The 23794-nt window shown below is 43.4% G+C and overlaps 4 protein-coding genes across 6 annotated transcripts; 1 reads left to right on the top strand and 3 right to left on the bottom strand.

Annotated features, from left to right (window-relative positions):
* Positions 1 to 124: 124 nt before the first annotated feature.
* Positions 125 to 9989, bottom strand: Hcf (Host cell factor). Of its 2 annotated transcripts, none has more exons than XM_089846881.1 (9): positions 9732 to 9989; positions 6302 to 7270; positions 5548 to 6228; positions 5321 to 5484; positions 4432 to 5226; positions 3116 to 4178; positions 2239 to 3059; positions 1786 to 2177; positions 125 to 853 (listed from the first exon to the last, which is right to left on the bottom strand). In XM_089846881.1, the coding sequence occupies exons 1-9, from the start codon at positions 9877 to 9879 to the stop codon at positions 814 to 816; spliced, it is 5073 nt and encodes a 1690-aa protein (XP_089703007.1). In that variant the 5' UTR covers positions 9880 to 9989; the 3' UTR covers positions 125 to 813. The 2 variants fall into 2 exon arrangements, with proteins under 2 accessions (XP_089703007.1, XP_089703008.1); XM_089846882.1 differs by having other exon boundaries at positions 2239 to 3056; positions 9732 to 9988.
* Positions 9990 to 10069: 80 nt separating this feature from the next.
* LOC149653915 (transmembrane protein 187-like) lies at positions 10070 to 11470 on the top strand. The gene has a single exon (XM_089846884.1). It carries the CDS (start codon positions 10579 to 10581, stop codon positions 11425 to 11427), a length of 849 nt encoding a protein of 282 aa, XP_089703010.1. The 5' UTR covers positions 10070 to 10578; the 3' UTR covers positions 11428 to 11470.
* A 597-nt stretch (positions 11471 to 12067) lies between these two features.
* LOC149653916 (prestin-like) lies at positions 12068 to 17347 on the bottom strand. 2 transcript variants are annotated; one of them, XM_089846887.1, is made up of 10 exons: positions 16977 to 17347; positions 14931 to 15178; positions 14653 to 14857; positions 14174 to 14577; positions 13864 to 14102; positions 13450 to 13789; positions 13286 to 13381; positions 12559 to 13219; positions 12341 to 12482; positions 12068 to 12275 (listed from the first exon to the last, which is right to left on the bottom strand). In XM_089846887.1, the coding sequence occupies exons 2-10, from the start codon at positions 15123 to 15125 to the stop codon at positions 12269 to 12271; spliced, it is 2289 nt and encodes a 762-aa protein (XP_089703013.1). In that variant the 5' UTR covers positions 15126 to 15178; positions 16977 to 17347; the 3' UTR covers positions 12068 to 12268. The 2 variants fall into 2 exon arrangements, with proteins under 2 accessions (XP_089703013.1, XP_089703012.1); XM_089846886.1 differs by lacking the exon at positions 16977 to 17347 and adding an exon at positions 16087 to 16377.
* Positions 17348 to 18005: 658 nt separating this feature from the next.
* On the bottom strand, positions 18006 to 23756 carry LOC149653917 (prestin-like). The gene is made up of 16 exons (XM_089846661.1): positions 23701 to 23756; positions 23426 to 23659; positions 23218 to 23366; positions 22999 to 23175; positions 22244 to 22308; positions 21431 to 21537; positions 20998 to 21317; positions 20894 to 20935; positions 20771 to 20839; positions 20333 to 20706; positions 20125 to 20280; positions 19976 to 20058; positions 19669 to 19907; positions 19282 to 19605; positions 18767 to 19192; positions 18006 to 18703 (listed from the first exon to the last, which is right to left on the bottom strand). The coding sequence occupies exons 1-16, from the start codon at positions 23754 to 23756 to the stop codon at positions 18561 to 18563; spliced, it is 2964 nt and encodes a 987-aa protein (XP_089702787.1). The 3' UTR covers positions 18006 to 18560.
* Between the last annotated feature and the right edge of the window lie 38 nt (positions 23757 to 23794).

The following is a 23794-nucleotide window of genomic DNA, read 5'->3' on the forward strand; positions in this document are numbered from 1 at the left end:
GGCGCGCGTGAATTTGATTCGTTTATGGTCACGCGCTTCCAAGATTGACCTCAAAATGTCAAGTAAAATTTTGACCAAGGCCTAAGAATAATTGAAATAATTTAATTTCACGTTATAATTCAAATTATGTGGAAAATTTTAAAAGTTGTTTGTTTTATTTCGCTTTTGAAATGCACAAAAATCAGGTTACACGGCTTTACTTGGTTCTAATAATGGCTTACAAACAAAAAAAGAGAATTTTTTTCTTCAAAAGTGGAGAAAGGGGCGGGGCAAGAATGTACAGGGGGGGGGGGAGTTGAATATAATAACTAAATTGGTTAGTTTTAGTTTTAGATTAGAGACGAAATTAAGACGTAAAAAGGAATATATGGGAAGAGGGAAAAAAAGGGTCATACTGTTTTCAATGTTTAAAAGATGTTTTCCATATTGTTCGTTCTTCTTTTGAAGAGTAAAGATCAATTATGATTGTAAATGTATTTTGTACAAATGGGATTTGCCGAGCTGATCGCAGCCGAGAGAAAAATGTACAAGGGAACTTTGTTATTCGCGAACCGAAGACATTTTTATTAATGAATTGGGGGGTAACAGAAAAGCTTTGGGATAAACTCCGGTAAAGGTCCGCGAATAAGCCATTCCAAAAAAAAAAACCAACAAAATATATACTTTTTTCTCGCCTTTGTAAAATTAAAATGAAGCTTTTTTTATCCTTAAAATAATGAATATTCGTTCAGAGAATTTATGGACCCGATAAACAATTCTCAAGTCCAACAATGAAATAGATATCTTCCGCGGAAAAATGTCATCCTAATTGTTTCACGTGTCCTCTGGTCTCATTTTCTTAGACATACCACCACTGTCACAAATAACAATAAAGGCTTAATAAAATATCCTCCTCAGACCATTAAGTCCGCAACTAGAAATACCAGCTATTTTGAGCTAAGCCTAACATTCTACAACAGAAACTGAAAGCCTATTATTTTTCGTTAAGCCTAACGTCCTACACCTGAGAGTGAAAGCCTGTTTTCAGTTAAGCCTAACGTCCTACACCTGAGAGTGAAAGCCTGTTTTCAGTTAAGCCTAACGTCCTACACCTGAGAGTGAAAGCCTGTTTTCAGTTAAGCCTAACGTCCTACACCTGAGAGTGAAAGCCTGTTTTCAGTTAAGCCTAACGTCCTACACCTGAGAGTGAAAGCCTGTTTTCAGTTAAGCCTAACGTCCTACACTTGAAACTAATGTCTATTTTTCGTTAAGCCTAACGTCCTACACTTGAAACTAATAAAAGTCTATTTCTCGTTAAGCCTAACGTCCTACACTTGAAACTAATGTCTATTTTTCGTTAAGCCTAACGTCCTACACTTGAAACTAATGTCTATTTTTCGTTAAGCCTAACGTCCTACACTTGAAACTAATAAAAGTCTATTTCTCGTTAAGCCTAACGTCCTTCACTTGAAACTAAAAGCCTATTTTTCGTTAAGCCTAACGTCCTACACTTGAAACTAATAAGTCTATTTTTCGTTAAGCCTAACGTCCTACACTTGAAACTAATAAAAGTCTATTTTTCGTTAAGCCTAACGTCCTACACTTGAAACTAATAAGTCTATTTTTCGTTAAGCCTAACGTCCTACACTTGAAACTAATAAGCCTATTTTTCGTTAAGCCTAACGTTCTTCACTTGAAATTAAGTCTAGTTTTCGTTAAGCCTAACGTCCTACACACTTGAAACTGAAAGCCTATAGTATTTTTGGCTAAACCTAAGCCTATTCTTAGTGACGGTAATGTACTTACTCTAGTTGCTGGGCGGGCCTCTTGGCTGCGGCGGCGGCGGCGGCGGCTTGGGGTTGTCTGGCGGGCGCGTTGGCGGGTGTCCCGTCTTGTAGCCACCTGACCTGGGTGGCGGGTCCGTATCCCTTTTCATTTCGGGCGGCGATGCGGAAGATGATGGCGGGTTTGGTGGTGGTGTCAATATGGGAAGAGGAAAGGCTGACGTTGCCGACGACGCAAGTAGGGTGCGGACCGCAATAGACGCGCACGAAGGCCAACTGCGACGGATTGGAGGTCACCGTCGTCCGTGTGTCGCCCGTCGTGGCCGATCGCACCGCTAAATACACCGAATACTCCGTAATTTCGCCCGACGTCGTTTGAGGCGCTTCCCAAGACAAATGAGCGCCATCCGTCCCCTAAAAGTTACCAATTAGCGCCTGGAAAGGGTAATTGAGAGGCGAGACAAGCGCTACTGACCTTGCTAATTTTGATGGCGGAGGGAGCTCCCGGATATCCGGGTAGACAAGTCTTAAAAGCGGAGACTTCACTCCAGGCTCCTCGACCGCAGGCGTTAATGGCGGCCACGCGGAACTTGTACGCCGTTCCGGGTTGCAACTCTTGTCGCTTCAGAGACGAGTGATCGGGGATGGTGACGACATCCAGTTCGTCTCTCTCGCTCAGTTCATTGGGCAGGAAGAAATGGGCGACGATGGACGATGTCTCCTTGAAGATTCCCACATCGTACCACTGATTTTCTTTCTTCAAGGAAGGCAGACTAGTCTCTTCCCCTCGTCTCTCTTCGGGTGGTGGCGCCGTGTCTTGTTTCAAGCCATTGGCGGCTGGGGTCACCATCGCCGGTATGGCCGAGGCCACCGACGCGGGTCGGACCACGGCGGGGGGTGGAGTTAGCGCGGCGGGTGTCGTCTGGTTAACGATACTTTTCATAGGGGTGGTTGTAGCCGCCATTCTGGGTTGTAAACTGGAAATGGCCGCCGACGCTAGAGTTGCCAAGGGATCCGAGTTTTCCGGGATTGATGGGGCGGTAGCCTTGTTCTCATTGGATGATAGAGCGGGGGCTAGGGTGGGTGTGGTAGCGGCGGAAGTGTCCATGGCTTCGCTGGCCGCCTGCATGGTTTTGATGATAGCGGCGATCTGCTGGGAGGCGGTGGTGGTGGTGGTTGTGGTGGTGGATTGGGGGGCGGGGGGATCGTCGGCGCACATTTGCATGGGGGGAGCTTCCCCCGGTTGTTCCAGCATCATGGCCGCCGCGCTCGATTCAACTCCCTCTCCTCCTCCTCCTGAAAGTAATTGTTATTGGACCTACTTTAGGGAATTATAAGCCTATAAGACTTACCTTGCGTTGTTGGCGCTATAGAAGTGGTGGTGGTAACTGGTGTAGAAATGGGGAGGATGGCTTCTGGGGCGGGCGTCGTCACATTTGAGCTATCAGCGGGCGTCGTGACATTCGCCTTTTCACCACCTTCTTCTTCCCCACAATGGATTCCATCTGTACATTCTTTCTTATCGTCTTCGCCACAATGAATTCCATCTGTACATTCTTTCTTGTCATCTTCCCCACAATGGATTCCATCTGTACATTCTTTCTTGTCGTCTTCCCCACAATGAATTCCATCTGTACATTCCTTTTTGTCATCTTCGCCACAATGAATACCATCTGTACATTCTTTCTTATCATCTTCGCCACAGTGTACGCCATCCGCGCACTTATTGTCATCTTCTCCACAATGGATTCCATCAGTGCATTTATTGTCCTCTTCGCCACAATGGATTCCATCTGTACATTCCTTCTTGTCATCTTCCCCACAATGAATTCCGTCGGTACACTCCTTTTTGTCATCTTCCCCACAATGGATTCCATCAGTGCACTTATTATCCTCTTCCCCACAATGGATTCCATCTGTACATTCTTTCTTATCGTCTTCACCACAGTGAATACCATCTGTACATTCCTTCTTGTCATCTTCCCCACAATGGATTCCATCTGTACATTCCTTCTTGTCGTCTTCCCCACAATGGATTCCGTCTGTACATTCCTTTTTGTCGTCTTCCCCACAATGGATTCCGTCTGTACATTCCTTCTTGTCGTCTTCCCCACAATGGATACCATCAGTACACTCCATTTTTTCATCTTCTCCGCAATGGATTCCATCCGTACATTCTTCTTTCTTTTCTTCAGTCGGAGGTTGCGTGGCCAAGATATGATTTTCAATGGAGGCCATTAAGGCGTTGGAATCTCCAGTGGCTGCGGCGGCCAAGAGAGCCTGGTCAATCTCAACTGGACCAGAGCTCATTCCCCCCGTTTCCATGGAACTCACTAAAGAGCCGGCCATTGAAGTGGCTGATGGCGCCGAGACGATGGTAACTTTTGATTGAGAACTTGCCGGAATTGCGCCAGACTGTCAATGAATTACGATTAGACGAAAAAATAGGCTTATTCACAAGAAAAATAGGCTTATTCACACGAAAAATAGGCTTATTCACATGAAAAATAGGCTTATTCACATGAAAAATAGGCTTATTCACACGAAAAATGGGCTTATTCACACGAAAAATGGGCTTATTCACACGAAAAATGGGCTTATTCACACGAACAATAGGATTATTCACATGAAAAATAGGCTTAATAATTCAAAAATGAGGTATAATTACCGCGGAAACTGAAGTGAAAGCTGAAGAAGTCGGTTCCGTTTTGACCAAAGTGACCATTTTTTGTAGCTGAGAGGGTGCGGCGACGGTTTGGATGGGTTTAGGTTGAATGGCGACTTGCTGAGGAAGAGCCACGAGTTGAGAAGCGCCAGAAGAATGTCCTCCCGACGTCGAAGCGGTACTGACGATGGTGTAGGTTTGTTGCGCGGATGTTTGACCAGCGGATGACACGACGATCATTTTGACGCCTCCGGGTCCTTGAACGGTGTTCAGTTGAGCTCCAGCTGGAATGGAGAAGACGTTCCCTCCTGAAGTGACTGTTTTACCCGCTTCGACAGTGGTGGCACCGGCGGGAACAGTTCTCATGAAGATCTGCGAACCAGAAGTGGTGGTCATTCCTTTGGGAACGGCCGTGAGAATCTTGGCAGTCTGTTGTCCTCCGATTTGTCCCGGTTTGGGCGCTTGAATAACGATGGTCTGCTTCTGTTGTCCAGCTTGGGAGGTGCCGGGGGTGGCGCCTAAAGTCGTTCCGGGTTTGGCCAAAGTCACCATATTGGTGGGGAGCGTCCTGAGAAGGGTGGTCATGATCTTCTGGCCACCGGCTTGTTGAAGGGACGACAGATTAACCAGTTGTTGACCGCCGGCTTGAGAAGTCAAATAGGCCGTTTTCCCGCCGCCACCGGCTTGCGTCGTCACTAGTTTGACGATGGTGGCGCCTTGAGGTATGCCTCCTTTTGATTGGATAGTTTGACCCTGAATCGCGCCGCCTTTACCTTGAATCAAACTCATCTTGGGCATCTATTAGGTCAAAAGGAAAACCCCAGGCTTATTAGGTCGACGGGCAAAGGACGTTTGAGGTCCGGCCGCCAATAACAGAAAGATGGTAACTTACGACAGTGACACCCTGGGCGGTTTTAACCAAGGTGACAATCTGAGGTTGACTTCCTCCGGCAGAACCAGGCGGTCGATGAACGGTAATGATTTGTTTGCCAGGCTGACCAGGGGCCGCCTTCAAAATGGTCGTTGGTGGTCCCATCCTCAACATTTGAGTTCCAGCTATTGCCGAATCACAATTAGTTACCGAGAACGCGTACGTACTTAAGTATTGATTGGACTTACTTCTTCCAGGGATAGGACTGATCTTCATTCCTTGCGAAGTTAAGAGAGATGGTGACATGACTCTGATGTTGGGGGCGGTTTGAACAGGGGAGCCAATTGTGGCAGTGGGTTGTCCCGTGCTAATCTTCTGGGTGGCAGCGGCGGCGGCTGCCAGGGCGGCCATTCCACTCATATTGGTGCTAGCCGATGTAGCGGTTCCTGGTACGCTCATTCCTTGAACGGTTTTCATAACTTGACCACCGGGGGAAGTGGCCGAAACCAATCTGATTTGTTGCGTCATTCCTGCTGGAGCAGGAGATCGGGCTCGTACCACAGTCACTGTCCCGGCGCGCACCCCTTGTTGAACAGCGGAGGCCATAGTCATCCTGACAGGCGATTGTCCAGGTGCTCTAGGTTGAATAGGTATGACTTGTCTGGGTAGTATTTGTCCTTGAGTGACCGCCCTTAGCGGGGTGGTGGGGGTAGCGGGAGGCGCCGGTGCCAAGGCGACAGGTTGAGGTGTTGGTGCCGCTACCGCCACGGGAGAAGGCGCCAGCACGGGTTGTTGAGGTGGCGGAGTAGGGGGAATGGGTGTTGGGGGAGTGGGAGCGGCGGCGGGAGTGGCTGCCGGGGTGGGAGTTGGCGTTGAACTGGCCACGGGTGGCATGTCGTACTTTTGAAGTTGTAAGAGATAAGCATCCGCTAATAACGTAGTTCAAAATTACTACAGTTAACCCCAAAACTAATTAAAATATGCGAAGTCGCGGAAACCTACCAGTCGCGACGGCTCCCCAACAGACTTCTAAGGTGGTGGTGGAAGCCCTGACTAGTTGAACGCGTGTCGGGGCGGGAGGTCGGTCGGTTTCCAAGTACCAGAGATCTTTGCAACAGACTTGATTGTTCCAAGCCTTGCGGTACCCGTCCCTCCCGCTCCAGATGTACAAACGACTGTTAATAGAGACGGAACAATGTCCCGCGCGCGCTCGAGGAATGGCGTCCTCGAAGACCTCCATGGTAAAGGCTTCCCAACTCATAGTTTCCAAATTGAGAGAAGCCAAAGTGTTGGTGCATTTCCATTCCTTTTCGTGCGTCGCCGTCTTGTTATCGTCCATCACTAAAGGAACCCATCCTCCAAAGACAAACATTCGTTGTCCAATCAGCGTGGCCGAATGCAGACTCCTTGGTAAAGGCGGTATTCCTTGCACGACTGGTTTATTCCACGTCATGGTATCGATTTCCAGTTGCCATAGATCGCCTAAGCGACATCCGCTCATTCCTCCGTAGATAACCAGTCTTTGTCTCTTGCCGTCCTTGCCCCCGTAGGCCACGGCCGTGTGACTCTCTCTGGGGGGCGGAGGTTGTCCCGAAAAGTGCGGTATCTCCCATTGCAAGGTGAAGGAGCGCGGGTCCAAGGTGTACAGATCATTCAAGTACCTCGGGATGTTGTTCTTGGGGTCGTCACTGTCATTGGCCAAACCCCCAAACAAGTACGCCTTGTTGCCAACCAACGTGAAGCTGTGACCCAATCGTGGGCAAGGGGCCGGCCCATTCTTTGGGTATTTCGGCTTCAATCTTTTCCATTCCCAACGACTGGCTTGCAGTTCGTACAACTCGTTCGAGTACTTGCCATATTCTACCATTCCTCCGAAAACGAGAAGTCGCGTCCCATCGCAAATGAAGCCGTAAGCCGCGCAACCCGGGGGGATGTCCCCTTTCACGGGGGGAACGAACCATTGGTTTGTCGCTGAAATTTAACGAGTTTATCGCTTGAATTTTCTCTCGAATCATCAAAATAAGTAAAACAGCTCGACTTCAAAATTAAATTTAAAATAAACACGAAATTTCATTCGAGAACGTCAAACAGGGTTCATACAACTTTTGGAAAGCAAATTTCCCTGAGATTTCCTGGTTTCCCCCCATATATGGAGTAAATGTTAACGAAAAAGGGGGGGGGGCAAATAGGACTATAATATTAAAAAGGGCATCCCCGTATCTCTAGTAGAATCAGAGTGTTGAGCCTCCAAAGTTTAGGGTAATGCTATTCCAATGGAGGGGGTTGTTTGTTTACGTTTTGCTTAATTACTCGGCCCCCGTTTGTTGTAGCCCTAAGTTTCTAGTATGGTTGGATGGGGGACAAATTGGACTATAACATACTCAAAGGACATCCCCGTATCTCTAGTAGAACCAGAGTTACGAGCCTCCAAAGCTTATTTTCAAAAATCAAAAGTAACCTTATAACAATAAGTGAGACGAAAAATACGTTGACGAAGATATTGAGGTAGCCTCAAGTCTAAGGTATCCTTAGATGGGGAGCAAATAGGACTATAACATATCCAAAGGACATCCCCATATCTCTAATAGAACAAGAGTTATGAGCCTCCAAAGGTTATTGTTAAAAATCAAAAGTAACCTCATAACAATAAGTGAGACGATACCATAAGTTGGCGAACATTTTGCTTAATTACTTGGCCCCTGTTTGTCGTAGCCCTAAGTTCTTAGTATGGTTGGATGGGGGACAAATTGGACTATAACATACTCAAAGGACATCCCCTTATCTCTAGTAGAAACAGAGTTACGAGCCTGCAAAGTATAGTCTAATGCTATTCCTATGGAGGGGTTTGTTTGTTCACGTTTTGCGTAATTACTCGGCCCCCCGTTTGTCGTAGCCCTACGTTTTTAGTATGGTTGGATGGGGGACAAATTGGCCTATAACATATTGATAGGACATCCCCGTATCTCTAGTAGAACCAGAGTTACGAGCCTGCAAAGTATAGTCTAATGCTATTCCTATGGAGGGGTTGTTTGTTTACGTTTTGCTTAATTACTCGGCCCCTGTTTGTCGTAGCCCTGAGTTCTTAGTATGGTTGGATGGGGGAAAAATTGGACTATAACATATCCAAAGGAGATCCCCGTATCTCTAATAGAACAAGAGTTACGAGCCGTCAAAGTAGCCGACGCGTGTTACGACTCAATTTGAAAAAACGCGCTAACTATATCACGTGGTGGAAGAGTTCAAACTGGCGGCGCGCGCGAGAAAAACATTGCGTAATGAGCCCCCCACCTCCCCCTAACCCGGCACGGCATTCCCTCCCACCCGCTGAGACAACAGCGCGCGCGCTCGGGAGCTCTCCCCTCCTCCTCCTCCTTCGCATGCGCTTTCTCTCTCTCCCCCACCCCCAAAAATTTCTTTCCCCGGGAAAAAAGCGCGCCGAAATTTCGTCCATGGTAACCATGAAGCAAAACAAAAAGGAGATGAAAAACTTTGGATTTTGATGTATCTTCCACTACGGAAAGATGTTGTGGGTTGTGAATATGGTGCCCGCAGCCTGGTAAAATGCGGTCAAATGACTAAACAACCTCCTATGTTATCCAGGATCTCTCAATACTTTTCCAACTACGTAAAATCACACCCCTCTTTTCTTCTCCTTTTTAAATATTCCTCCTCCATGACTACCATGCATTTTGGCGGGAGACGAAAAGACCAAGGCTTAGCGTACGAATTTTTATACCGGTTTACGATCGCAACTTAGCAAGCGTTCCGTTTAACCCTGAGGTTTGCGCCGGAGAAAAAGTGAAAGTTTTAGCCGAAGCGCATAGAGTTTTGCCCCGTAAAACAGAGAACTTAAATTCAAGTTTAGAATACGCTCGGTACACGTACATTTAAACATTAAATAAGATATTATGACAGAGGCTGAATGAATGTATTAACAAATTAACATATTCGGGAAAAGTAAGCCTCCCAAGGTCCAGGAATTAATTACTGTTTTAATTAAGGGTCCAATTATTAAGTGAAGTAGGCGTAATTAAATAAAATCAATTCATCTGAGAGAAATTAGTTGTTGCTTCGTTTTTTTGAAAGTCGCGAACTTATATCAAATGAGCAGAGGCCGAAAGGACGGACTTGGGCTATAAAAACTATTAGCGGCTTTTTCAGCGTTGGGCGCTGCCATTTTGCAAGCGTTACCAAGGGGAACGTTTTTACGTACAGTTAAGGACGCTAGGCCTAAATGATCACGACAAATTAAGTTTCTAAACTGGTATAAATGGTATTTGTTTGGATTTTCGGTAAGGGTACGTGGTACCGTTAAGCTGGCTAGGGATGCGGTTAGGCTTAGGTACGAGTGCCGGGCGTCTCTAGGCCTAACGGGGGATCGGTACTGTCACAGTTTCTCCATAGAAGGCCGCCATATTGGAAAAAAACTTACTTGTGTTGAAAACGTGAAGTTCGTCTACGATGCCTTCGTTACCGCCGCCGAAAACTATCATTAAATCCTTGATGGCGACGGCTCGATGTCCGTGGCGCGGTCGAGGCGCCGGACCAGTAGAATTAATTATTCGCTTCCACTTTAACATAATTATTTTAATCAAAGGTTTTTAGGCCTTTTTCGAAGCGACCGAGAAAAACACTCTGTCCGTAGCTACAGTATGGGTGCCGCCATTTTGAATAAGCAGCTGTTTGGGGAAGAAAAGGCGGGACTCTCCAGCCCCAACCTCTCGCGCTCTTACACAACCAAAATTTCCTCGAATATGGAAAAATTATGTTAACTTAATTTCTCAGGAATTATAAATTATTTAAATTTAATATACGACTTATTTAATCTTAAATAGAGCTATAACATTGCGAGAATAATTTATCTCGATGAAAAATTTAACAATTTCGGAAATTTCCGTGTGAACTGTGAAGATTATTTCCCACATTCTATGTAAACAGTGCTGATAATAAGCTCAATATCTTCGTGTTTAATATCGATAGTAATAGAGTCTATGACTAAAATTTCGTAAATATGTACTAATTTATTTGTTTAAATAGCCCTAAATTATTTAGAATCTGATATGCCGACCATTTTAAAAACATTTTTCTAATCTGGCAGCCCTGCTCTAAAAACTTTAGGGTTGAGGATTATGGCGGGAGAATTCGAATAATCGTAAAACATTTCTTTTAAAAATGACTTGAAATTTCTATTAAAATACGCAAATAAATTAAGAATAATTTACCAGACATTAATTTCAACGTTAACTAGTAGTTTTCAATTCAAAATATTCCCGAAGCAGATGTCACTAAAATACGGTTTGGTCTTATCGACGTTATGCTTATCTGCACGAACAAAACAATTAAAAATGTCCTCCGCCATGAGTAGAATGGGTCGTCCAGGGTTGACGGTAATTTGCGCTCTAATTACCATGATTATCGTAATTAATCTGGGAGTTTTTGACCGTATCAAAGTGGAATGTGGTCTCGAGCATTACGCCGAGAAATTCCCCACGTTTTTGTTACCATCGTGGGTACAAAATTACATTCCAATGCCAGCCAACTGTATCGTCAACTTGGGCTACCTCATAGTTGGTTTCTATTGGCTACGGGCCTCCAAGGTTACCGATTATTGGTTGAAGACGTTCTCGTGGATGTCCATTTGCTACGGATTCGTCCAATTGTATAGAATCGTCATTCAAAGCGGGCGTTCGGCCGTTTTGGACCAATGGGTGACTCTTCCATTTTTCTCGTGGACTCTGTACTGGTCATTGGAGCGCATGCGAGTCAATCGGACAACCCTAAACCTAATTGAACCTATATCCATTCTAAGTTTCTTTCTGACTCTGATAAGTGAGATTGGTTTCGAAATCTCCCTACTTTTACACATTCTTTCGACTATCAGTTCGGTTTTAATTCTAATGGTCAGAATAGAGGCCCAAGCTGACCAATGGCGTTACTTATTTTTAGCCCTCCTTAGTTGCCTGGGTTTCGTCCTTCTCAAGGTGTACGACCACGAACTAGCCCAATTTTACCCCAACTTATTCTCTTATTTAAGTGGACATTTCTGGTCCAAAATTTGTGACTTTATGCAAATTCATTTTGTTTGTTTATTAAGACGTTCTATACTACTGAAGGCTAAGACTAATTAAATTAATATGTATCATTAATTAATTAATAAATAAATAAATTTAACCCTTTTTACTCATTAAAAAGCCGAGTGAAGTTCATTTTGTTCAAAAGTCCCGAGAGACGATAAAGTTTAAATGGGAAAACCACTCTAGTATCCCTTTAACCATAAGTTCATAAGATATGTTCCATAAGTTTGTCACTAGTTAATTCAATTCTCGCTTCCGTCGTTCTTGAACTAGCTCGAGCTGTAAGTCTCCAGCATTACGAACTGTGTATAGGTAGTGTCATACTTATGGAAGGAACATATCACTTATAAACTTATGCTATAATGGGTTAGACCTTGTAAAACTTGATTGTTGATATAAGTCCCGAGATAAACAGTCATTTGAAAAGAACGTACGTGTTGATGGTGCAAAGTAATAAATAGTGCCATAAAAACTTACCTCAATACTTTTATCTTAAACTCCCTTAATTACGTGGTAATAATAATAATGTCGTAAATTAATTGGTGTACCCTTCGCCGAGATATAAACACCCTATACGCGGGGTGTTATGTTACTGAATAGGTTCCAAATGATAAAAGAATTTTTGGACTTTTCTTTAGTTTAAAATTTACTTATTAACATTGATTTATTGTTATAATACGAAGCGACAATGGATGAATATTATTACATTTATTAATAAAAAAAATAGGCCTAAAAAGAGGCGATGGCGCATGCGCATACGCGTTAAAAACACTAGTGATGAAAAGGCATTTAGTTATTTAAGAATGACGGCTCCCTCCAGCTCCGTTCTCCTTTCTTATTAGAGCCAACAATAACAGCGAAAATGACAATATTGTTTGTACAAATAAAATTGGGGTTAAAATCTATTAAAAAATGTTAGTAGATTAGTATTTTTGTAAGGATGGGCATTGGAAAAGTGATTATCTACCTGGTATTATGAGCAATGGATTGCGTTAGTGTCATTTTAGGGGAACGGAGTCCCATGACGGCGTCCTGAATGGTGGGGTAAACGGTTTCGTATGGGACTTCCAGGAAAAAACCACCTTTCTCCAATGTCATGAAAACCGAAGCTGAATCATTGAAATAAACGAATGGTTAATGATTTGGTTAGTTAATTAGGCCTAATTAGGAGAGTCAAATACTTACGCGGACAAGCAGCCAAGGCGCATTGCACTTCATTCTTCTTCAACATTTGATAGACTTGCTTAAGAATGGTCACCCCGGAATTATCAACGAAACCGAATGAGGAACAGTCCAAAATGACGTAACGCGTGACATCATCCTGTCCCCCCAGATCTTCCTCCGAACTGGAAAGACTACTGCGTCCCGACGTCGTCGAAGATGAAGTTGGTGTTTGAACGGAGTCCTTTTCAGCGACACCGACGCTGGGAGATGGTTTCTCCACCACCGACTGATCGATTTGATCATTGATGGTCAACTTGGACTCGTTTAAGTAGTCGTCGACGGTCGAAATGGACGTTAAACTAGTCTGAGAGGTCTTGGGTCGTTTTCCGCCCAAACTGGTCGAGATGCCCGTCACTTTCTCTAAGGAGTTGGAAAAGTACTCGACGTTGCCAAAGTGTAAAGGGCCACCGAACCGGAAGATCTTAATGCCCGAATGCTCGCGGGCCTTGGCGTATCTCTTGGCCGGAACGTAGACGTCCGTATCGGCTACGCGACCCAAGAGGAAGACCTTGGGACGTTGCGAACGGAAGACCAGAGTGACAAGGGAGAAGAGGACGCCCACCAGGAGACCAATGTCCACGTCGATAAGTAAAACGGATAAGAAGGTCACCATCCAGATCAACTATAATTGTACAAGTTTAAAAGATTGAGGAATTAAAAATAACTATAGTTACGTTAGAAGACTCACCCCGTCAGTTTTGGAGACTTTCCAGTACCTCCAGAAGTCCTTCACTTGAAAGATCATTCCTTTCAAGGACACGACGATAATGGAAGCCAAGACGCACTATAAAGAAACAAAATAGAGTTCATTAAAGTTTCAAACACCTATTTAACTGGTTATTAATGACTTACGTTGGGTAATGGTTCCAAGAGAGATCCAAGCGACAGGAGGACAACTAGGAGACCGGCGCAATTGATCAAACTGACCAGTTGAGTCTTGCCACCGGCGCCATCTTGGACGGAACTCCTCGAGATAGAAGCGGCCGCCGGAATACACGAAAAGAAAGAGCCGAACAAGTTGCAGGAACCGAGAGCGAACAGTTCCTGATTGGCGTTGATCTCGTAGCCGTATCTCTGAGCGAAGATCTTGCCCAAGGACACGGTCGATGAGAAACCCACAACGGCCACGGCTAAACTCTCCATGGCCAGACTAGTAAAAGCCGAAAACACTGGTAATGAAGGCTTCGGGAATCTGACCAATCAAATAAAGAATTAAATTAGAACTATCGCGATGAAACTAGAAGCCCAAATTCGGGCCTAACCTACCCCGTTTGAATGTGTCCGACAGTTTCGACGCCGTGCTCCGGGTGCAAGAATAAAAAGTTGGAGACGAGCGTTCCGGCGATGACCAAAACGAGCTCAATGGGACACGGAACGCGACTGTACTTTGAGATCCATGGATTGATGTAGAATTTGAATATAGCCAGAATGAAAATGCAAGTCCCCGAAATGGCCAAAGTTATCAAGTGCACATTCGTGATTAACTTGAAGAAGTCGATGTACGTCTAAATAATAATATGGACAGATATGTATAGGTGAGGCTTAACAAACGGAAAAATAGTTATTAGAGTCTTACGTAGACTTGGTTCATGGCGCCGTGGTGCGCGGGAAAATTAGGGATGCCGAAGAGATTTTGCAGTTGACTGGTGGCCACGTGAATGGCGGCTCCCGTCGTGAAACCACTGACCAAGTGTTCGCTGAAATAGACGGCCAAGTATCCCAGACGGAAGAGACCGAAGATTGCCTGGTACATTCCGCAAAGAAGGGCCACCAAAGAAGCCACTTCGATGGGTGAAAGGTTTAACTTTTCGGCATTTCCGTGACTTCCGCTATCCACTTCCGGCGGAATGTACAAACTGGAGTTATAATTTCCGGGTACGGAATTATCGGTTCCGTTTAGATTGCCAGGAACATCGTGACCAAAATCAGCCCATTTGAGGACGATGGCCCCCGTCATCAACGACGTCAGAGAAAAAGTACCTGCAAGGAATGAAACGCGGTTAGTTTCGCGAGATCACGTTGAGGGAGGGATAGAGAGAGTTAAAGGTCACTAACCGACGGAAGCCTGTCTGGAAGTTCCCATGAGAGCGTAGATGAGGACCGGGAAGAAGGATGAATAGAGTCCATAGACGGGTGGAACTTTGGACAACATGGCGTAACCCATTCCTTGAGGTACTTGGAAAATGGCGATGGTAATACCGCATATCAAATCGGACAGCAAGTCTTCCTTCACCTTGTACTTAGTTAACCAATCATAGATCTGGAAAAGAAACTCAAATTAATTAATTCAAATCCAGATTAATTAAATAGGGGGGGGGGTAATTAAAACTTACGGGGAAACGATTTCTGAGAACGGATGAACACCTCCCTTTGCGAAAAACGGACTTGAAGGTCTCGGTGGTTTTCGTCGTCAGGGTGGTCTTGGGTGGTCGCGTGGCTTCGTGCAGTTGGTCGAAACTCCTCTGGTCCATGGGTGGCAGTCTCTTGACCACCACGTTGACGGATTCCTTGTCGTAGTTGATATCCATTCTTTATCCCGAGGTTTTCTGATCGCTTTGAGTGACAAATGTATTCTTCCTTGCTAGAGTAAGAAACGTATCGCATGTTTTAGAAAACCACAAAAATCAGCGACGTCACCCCTAGAACTTTGAAGATGAAATATGACTCAAGTTGCCTTTTTATCGTGTCATTCTGTCCAACGCGCCCAACTTTATTTATCAATTTTTACAATTACTGACAGATAACGAATGCAATTAACCGAGTAACATTGTAAATCTCGAAATAACAACCTTTCCCACACCAACATTGTAAAATAGGGCTTTAAACTTAAGAAAAATTACACATCACGAAAGTAGATACCATTAAAAAGAACCTAGACAGCGTTATAAATATTTGAGTACTCGTGATAGGGTCCATGCGCAACTTTGGTGGTATGACGTAGGTACCCAAGTTGGTCAAAATGCAACTCGTAAACAAACTGGTTAAATCGGGATGAAATTTTACAACGGGGACAGTAAAATAAAAACAGAGTAATTGATAAGGAGTAACCTTAACGAGCGGTAGGACACTTTCCCAAATTGATAAAAGCGCTCATTCTTCCCCAAAAAGGGTTTAAAGTCAATTTGAAAGTGTCCGACCCCTCCCTCTCTTGGTCTATAAACTCGCCTCGTCTAGCGAATTTGCGATACTAATAATTATAATGACGTAGTTGGAAAAGTACTTGAACTAAAAATGAAACAAGACGCGTGTTTATCATGAAGGACTAAACTAATAAATTACATCCTAAAAGAAACCAACAGAACCTTAGTCAACTTGTTTTGAAGGCGAGGACACTCAGTATCTACCAAGACAAATACCGCCCTCAAAAAATGCAACGCGCGTGGCTAAGTTAAACAATATACTCCTTTAAGGCATTGTTAGTCCAACCTAATATACTCCTTTAACGCATTGTTAGTCTCACCTCAGTCGAAACAAATAATTTTAGCTTACCAACAAATTTGTCTTCGTGGTTCAAAAAAGAATTGTTATGATCTTTTTGGGGGCTTAACTAGTTTATAAATACGTGAAATTGCTGCCGGAGGAAGTACGCGTGACGACATAACCCGGAGTAAAATTGCCTTTTCCACAGTCAATAAATCACCCACCCGCGAGCATTCAGTATTTCCAAAAATATAACTCAATTCCGACGAAGATCATTTCAATTTCAGTTGATACACAAAAGAGTTAAGTGGTGGGGGAACCTTATCTGTCCATAGACTGGCAACACCATGCAGCTTCAAGATCAAGACGTTTAAGTGCGGTACTCTAACAATAAGACTAAGAACTGACTTCATATTGTCTCTAGGATTATCAAAATATTGGTTCCGAGGGATTGGAAACTTCCTCTAATAACACCCGAATTTATTAAGTCCTCTTTCTCAACTCACGTTCTACTTTTGAAACGACTGATTGACAATCGCTGGGAAATTTACTTTGTCAAAAATGCGTCTACGAATCACTTTAATGTCGACATTTGTTTCGCCTCTAAGAACAAGTGTTTTTATAAATAATCTACCACTGGAATTCAATAGAAAAATCTACAACCTAACTACAGATAAGCCTTAAATTTAAATTCAAATCTTAATTGGTGACCTTTAAGACACCCCCTTGACCTTCGTACACTATCAAAAAATTCTTTGAAAACAGAAATCTCCATAAATCCCCTAAAGTTTTAAATAATTTATATATCACAAAACGTTCGTGTTTAGAACTTTGACGTCACCAAACTTAACTAGGGACAATGGTCAAGCTATAACGTTGTCTGGACGCGTAGTCCTTCGCCGAGTTTGTTAAGAAGCGGCTAAGGGACAATTACAATTTGAGTAATTAGAAACACTTACTAGAAACGTGTGGTCAATTTGGTTGGTTTTCCTGTTGAGGAACGGGACTGTTCCTTCGGACCGAGTCCAGGACTAGCTACTGAGAATGATGAAATAAGTCCAAGTCTGACGGCAGCAGTCCAGTGTCCGAACGATCTAAGGTTGGGTTGGTGGAACAGCGCGAGCGCCACGAGAGCGAACTTTCCTCGACCACCTCGATCCCAAAAATGAACTGGATAAAAAAGCGAGGCTCTGTTTTTTGGAATAAACGCTAACAGGGTCAAAGGACAACAAATATTTTCAAAGAAATTGCGAGGCGTTTTTAAGAATATTTGAGTAGTATTATTCAAAAGATAAAGAACGGGGTTTTTTATGTAAATATCGCTAAACAAGTTGCGAGCTTACAATAGATCGCTTCCCTAAGCTCTGGCCATTTTCAGATTGTATCAGCTAAGCGTCCACCTGACCCCGAGCTAACCCCCATGGGGATGCTCACTCTCTCTCTCTCTCTCTCTCTATACGAAACCACTGCCAGAACAAAAATACCCGAACCTGCTTTTTTTAAGCCGGGAGGTCCGAGGTCGGACACTTGCCAATACAATTTCAACTTGAACCCCAGATTTCAAACGAGGACGCGATAAGAGTCCGGATTCGTAGATGGCATATCATACTTATTAATCACTTCTAAACGTCGTTTAGGATTAAGTTGATTAACCCGTTAACTTTATTAAAAATAAATGGATTTGTTTAGTGTCCGACCCCTCCTTTTAACCCTTTGAAATCGAATAGAAAGTGTCACTCCCACCTGTAAAGACAAATTTGACACGGACACCTGAAGTTCGACTAAAGAATATCATTTTGTTTCGACCTAACCCCTCCTTTTCTCTCTTAACAATAGGTAGGACCCTAACCCAGGTGGTCAAAGGTCAACCTTTCAATGTAAACCTTTATTTTCGAAAAATTCGCGTTTTCCCATTTGACGTCACACAAGTGGGGTTTTCGCTGACGTCAGAGATGACGAAAAGTCGAAAACAATAATATTTTCGAAGATTATAAGATAAATATAAATAAATGCGTTTTTTTATCAACTTATGGTAGTTATACTTACGAATCATAAGTTTATTTATTGAACGCTAATTTTTATCTCCGTTAAGTTGATATTGAAGATGAGTAAAATCAGATAGGAAATGGAATCAATCATTTATGTTAATTAAGAGTGATTTGACGATGATTGTTTCGAGTCTTGACGCCTTCCCAACGAGTTTCAAGGTCAAGCTAGCGCCCGTTTTAACTCAAAGATGAATAAATCGTGACTCTTGGCAAATACTTAAAAACCATTTTAAAATAAATATTGATTTATAACAAGATAGCATGCAGTTTTCTTTTTCTTTTTTTAAGTAATTATCGTCTCTCCATTAACAATCGGAAGACGATCTCTTTGTTCCGCTCCATCTTCTCTTTCGCGCAAAAATATTAGGCCTAAGAATTAGGCTTATCAGCTTGGACTTTCACACGCACCATTCCACCTGTTTCTCTTAAAATTTTAGGCCTAAAAATTAGGCTTAATACTGTACAAAATATTTATGTCACTAGCTGCTTTTAAGTCTATTGGTCAACTACTCTAATGTCCTTGACCTCGTCCCGAACACGCGAGTGTTTACATAAGGCGTCCGTTAAACTGGGGAAGAAATGAGTGGACATCTTGTCCGAAAAGACTTCTTCGCGACTGACCATCGATAGAAAATTACCTATAAAAAACCGGAAGTAATTATCAGTATTTTAATTAGGTATGATGGTAGTTGAATACTCACCGGAACAGTTTGCAAAGTACAAGTCAATTCCAAAATGCTTCAAGTCTTTGACAAGCGTCCTTAAAGTTTTGAGACCAGCCAAGTCGACGTAACTGATGGCCGAGCAGTCCAGGATGATCAAGGTCAAAGGGGTTCGCCTGACATCAGCCCCGAATTCTTCGCCACTGACGTCGGCCATTATGATGGGAGAGATGCTGTTGAGGGACGAAGCCGCTAAGGCGGGCTTCTTTTTGTCACTTTTGGACGCTCTCTTCTCTTGCTTTCGAAGTTGGTCCAGGTGGGCCAAACGACACACTTTTTCCGATAAGTAATCGGCGTTGGCGAAGTGCAACGGACCCCCGAAGTGAAGGATACGAGTATCAGGCAGTTCAGTAGCCCCCCGGTACGATTCGATACTGGCGAACAGTTCCGTATCCTCCACGTAACCTAATTACAATTAATTACCAAGCGTTACAATTACTCCATAACAAACTGTTTTATTTCAATAAATCTGCGGGTATTTGAGGATAACTCACCTTTTACGGTGCCTTTTGGTCGGACAGTCCGGTAGATAAGGGTTAAGAGGGCAAAGGCCAATCCGACGACCAATCCCAGGTCGACATCCAAGAACAGTACAGCCACAAAGGTGACCATCCAAATGGCGCCATCCACTTTGGATCGCTTCCAATAAACCCAGAAATCCTTACTCAAGAGGACCATTCCTTTCAAGGACACGACGATAATGCAGGACAGAACGCAATTCGGTAAAGGTTCCAACAGAGAACCTAGAGCCAAGAGGACCACCAGGAGACCCGCGCAATTGATCAAACTAACAAGCTGAGTTCTGGCTCCGGCACCATCTGAAATTGGTGTAGTCTTTTAGCAACTCGCAAAGAATCAAATTAAAACCTCAAAGACTATACCTTGAACGGAACTTCTGGAGATAGAGGCCGAACAAGGGATACAGGAAAAGAGTGAACCGACTAGGTTGGCGCTCCCTAAGGCAATCGTCTCCTGATTGGGGTCAATCTCGTAATTGTACTTGGCCGCGAAGATTTTAGACAAGGACACTGTCGAACTAAAACCCACAATTGACAACGCCACGCAACCTCCGGCAACCTTCAAGAGTGTCTCCATCGGTGGCAACGACGGAGATGGAAAACTGTAGACCATCACGAAGATGGTTATTTCAAATAAGTCATAGATACGATTAATATTCAAAGGACTTACCCTTGTTCAATGTGTCCAACTATCCGAACTCCGTGATCTTCCATCAAGTAGATGTATCTCGAGGCCAAGGTCGACGCCACCACCTGCGATAATAGAATGATACTTGTTCTTGGTTCAATCCCTTCTTAGGTTGAAGTAAATTTTCTTACCAGAAGCAACTCGATCGGGAAGGGAACTGGGGTCCATTTCTTCGTTTTCAAATTAACAAATTCTTTGAAAAAGATCAAGATCACAAGTGTACTGGCGGACAGTCCCAAGGTCACGACGTTCGATTTATGGATAACCGAAAAGAATTCGGCGTATAACTGAAAGATAACGCCATTAGGTAACTACCAATCGGAATAAAGATATACTTACGTAAACCAGCCCCAAGAAACCGCTATCGCTGGCCTTCAAAGACACTCCGAAGATGGTTTTAACTTGACTGGACAAGACGTGGATGGCCGAACCGCAAGTAAAGCCACTAACCAAGTGTTCCGAAAGAAATACCGCCAGAGATCCCAACCGGAAGACACCGAATAGAATTTGAAGGATACCGCAAACCAAAGCCACGGCTGAGGCCACTTGAATCGGAGTCAAACCAACAACGTCGTCATCGCCCAGTTCATTTTCCACCAGGTAATTACTGGATGTAGTTTCATTCCCGGGTCTTGTCGAGTTGCTGACGGGAGATGGAGTCGAGTAACGCTCAACCAGCACGCCCGTCATGAGGGAAGTAATTGCGAAGGTTCCTATTCAATTAGAATAGGTAATTAATCATCGAAATGTTTCTCAGAAATATTTATAAACAGTTACCAATTGAAGCTTGCCGCGATGTTCCCATTAAGGCGTAGACCAGTACAGGGAAAAATGACGTGTAAAGACCTGAAGATGTACTAGTTCAATAATAATCGTGCAATAATTAAGTACTAGACATACCATAAACCGGTGGGACATTAGCCAACATGGCGTAAGCCATACCTAATTAAAAGGTCAGGATGAATTTTAAAATTTAACGACTTGATTGAGTTAATAATTGATACCTTGAGGTACTTGAAATATGGCGATGGTAAATCCGGCGATAATATCGGCCAACAAGTCTTTCTTGATGTTGTAATGTCCCAACCAATCCAAACAGGGGAATCTTCTTACCCAGAAACGTCCAAATTCTTTACAAGTACAATTATCCTTGATAGTTTTTTGGGCTTTCTCGACTAGAGTGGCCTTGTCTTTCACGGGACGCGAACAATTTTCGGACTCCCGGTACAAAGAGTCGAAGGTGGCTTGGTCCAAGGCCGAACGATCCACAACAATCCTCGACACTCCATGATCAGCACCTTCCGGAGAGTCTTGACTGGACATACTAATCAAACAATAATTAAAATTTAACCAAATCCATAGAAGACGTACGCATCAGGACGGAAATAGAGATAGTTCTATAGGTTTCGAAAAAGGGACAAGTAGGGAGCACCCTACCTTAAGGAACCATAACGACGGGTCGGTAATTGATGGTCCGAAGTACTGGGACCAAACTCTCCGTCTACCAAACCGAAACGATCTGAATTTCGACTCATATCGAAGTACTAATTAACAAGTCTAAAATACTATTGCTTTTAATTGTCTAATGGTGGAATCCAGCCGACTCAAACGCGTCTGTCATTATCAGAGTCATTGTATTCTAGTTTAATCCCAACTAATTGATAAAAACACGTACATATTGTTGGCTCATATTTCCCCTGCTGGCGCTCTACGCGCGTTTAATAACTCCTAGATTAAACAATATAGTTCGAATGAAGGCAAACGCGTTATTGCGAATCGAAATAAGGCAGCTGTGACGTCAACACACCTACCCGGCCCGCGTTCGCCCCACTTCCAATTGTTTTACGGCGTAGCGACATGAACAAATTATCTAGAGCGATACGACAACCAACATCGAACTAGATTAAATAATAATATCCGACCGACGGAAACACATGCGGCTGACTTATAATTATAGAGAGGGGCTACTCACTAACGAATTTCCCGTACACCGATAACTGTTGTAATCATTTTACAATTGTTACAGAGTCGAGCTCTAATGATTACGCCTAATCCTTTAAGTACAGTAAAAGGTACAGCGTCTACATCGATTACGCAATTAGTGACTTGCCCCTCGAATATCGTATTTCAGTTTTCGAAAGTGTGAAATGAATAATAATAAAATGAACTTGAATTATCTTAAATTTATAATACTAATTATTGACGTACCTGAGTCGGTTAATTTAAATGAAGTCTTAAGTTAAAAATTACATATACTAATGGACAATTAAAGGGCAGCGACGAGTAGTTGATAAATAAAGTAATAAACAAGCGCCCTACAAGAATTATATTTAACAAATAAATAGTAATAAATAAATAACCATAAATTTCATCCCTCAGCCATTTTGCGCGAACACCATAATTAAATTTAAACAAATCTCGTTAAATTAACATAAAATTAAAATTAGTTGAGGTAATTACAAAAAAAAAAGTTAATTGGCAACAATAAATATTAGCGGAGATGGAGTAATTACGAATTAAATTAATTATAAAATTACCACACATAGTCTTACCTTTATTGCCTTTGGTGAAGAGATTTTCTCGGTTTAGTGGCCGCGGACAAGAGAGAGATAAAGTGTTTGCTCTTTCTCTTGGCGATGCAGATGAAATTTGTTAAGATCGTCGTCCCCTTTTTGTCTACTATCTATACTACTATGGTATATTGATAAGTGCAAAAATTATCAGGCGAAAAGCTGGCGGCTACGACTTAGCACCTTTCAATTGTAACAATCAACGAGACCTTGGACGATTACTGGCCCGCCAGCAAACAATAATAATAATTGGGTTATCATTTAAGCGACAATCCCAATTATTTTAGCAGCTAACAAATAGGCCATCCCATCAAGACTGAAAAGAATGTTTACGCGCGCTGTCTCTTTTAGGACTTAATTAAGTCTACGATTTATTAATTGATGTAGGCCTAGAAGTTAATAATTGCCAAAATATTTTGGTCAAAATTTTGGCACGTGGATGGTACTCGTCTGGCCGGGCACTCCTGCCGGTGATCCAATAGAACCACCTCAAGTTCTCCTTCCGGAAATAGACCTCCCTGTCCCGTAGACATTCGACCAGAGTGACGTCACATACGCAAACTCGATCGTCGCAACTCAAATCAACCAAATTGGACGTCGCGTTGAATCCGACTGTAATTACATTAACCATACCTGTACATCCCTTAATTATACCGGTCTCGAAGTAAGTTACGGAGTACTTGCCGCAAACGAGTCGACCATCATCCGTAATTGACCATTGATAGGGCACCAGTAATTGGTGAAACGAGCAGATCTTCGATTGGTCGATGATACCGTAGCATTCGTCGTGTTCGTAACAACACCTGCGTCAATTAAAAGGTGCGTCAAGGATGTACAAGCACTTGAGGCGTGATTAACTGACTGGTCGAAGGGGTCAACGGGAGTGACCATTCCCCCGTAGCCGCAGTTATTTCCGTATCTCGAGATTTCGAATGGAGTGTGTTTGGTCAAGTTGTAGATCATGGCGGCGATCTCCATGGCCGTGGAATCCACCATGATCATGGCGTTACACAGGACGATCAGACTGTGAACCACGGACATTACGGCCGGCGTTCTCAGCGAACTGTCTCCTAATTGTAAGGCGCCGCTCTTTAGCCTAAATTACGACATCCGTAACTTACTTATTCTGTCGCCAACAAAACAAATGTACTTGTACTTAAGGCACGGTTCCCCCCCCCGTCATCAAAAGGCATCAGGTGCAACAATGAACGAGATGTTCTCGTAAATCACA

This window comes from Phalangium opilio, unplaced genomic scaffold, assembly GCF_054372755.1.
Source record: "Phalangium opilio isolate 3A_F unplaced genomic scaffold, DU_Popi_V2 ptg000081l_1, whole genome shotgun sequence".
In the NCBI taxonomy this organism is placed as follows: domain Eukaryota; kingdom Metazoa; phylum Arthropoda; class Arachnida; order Opiliones; family Phalangiidae; genus Phalangium; species Phalangium opilio.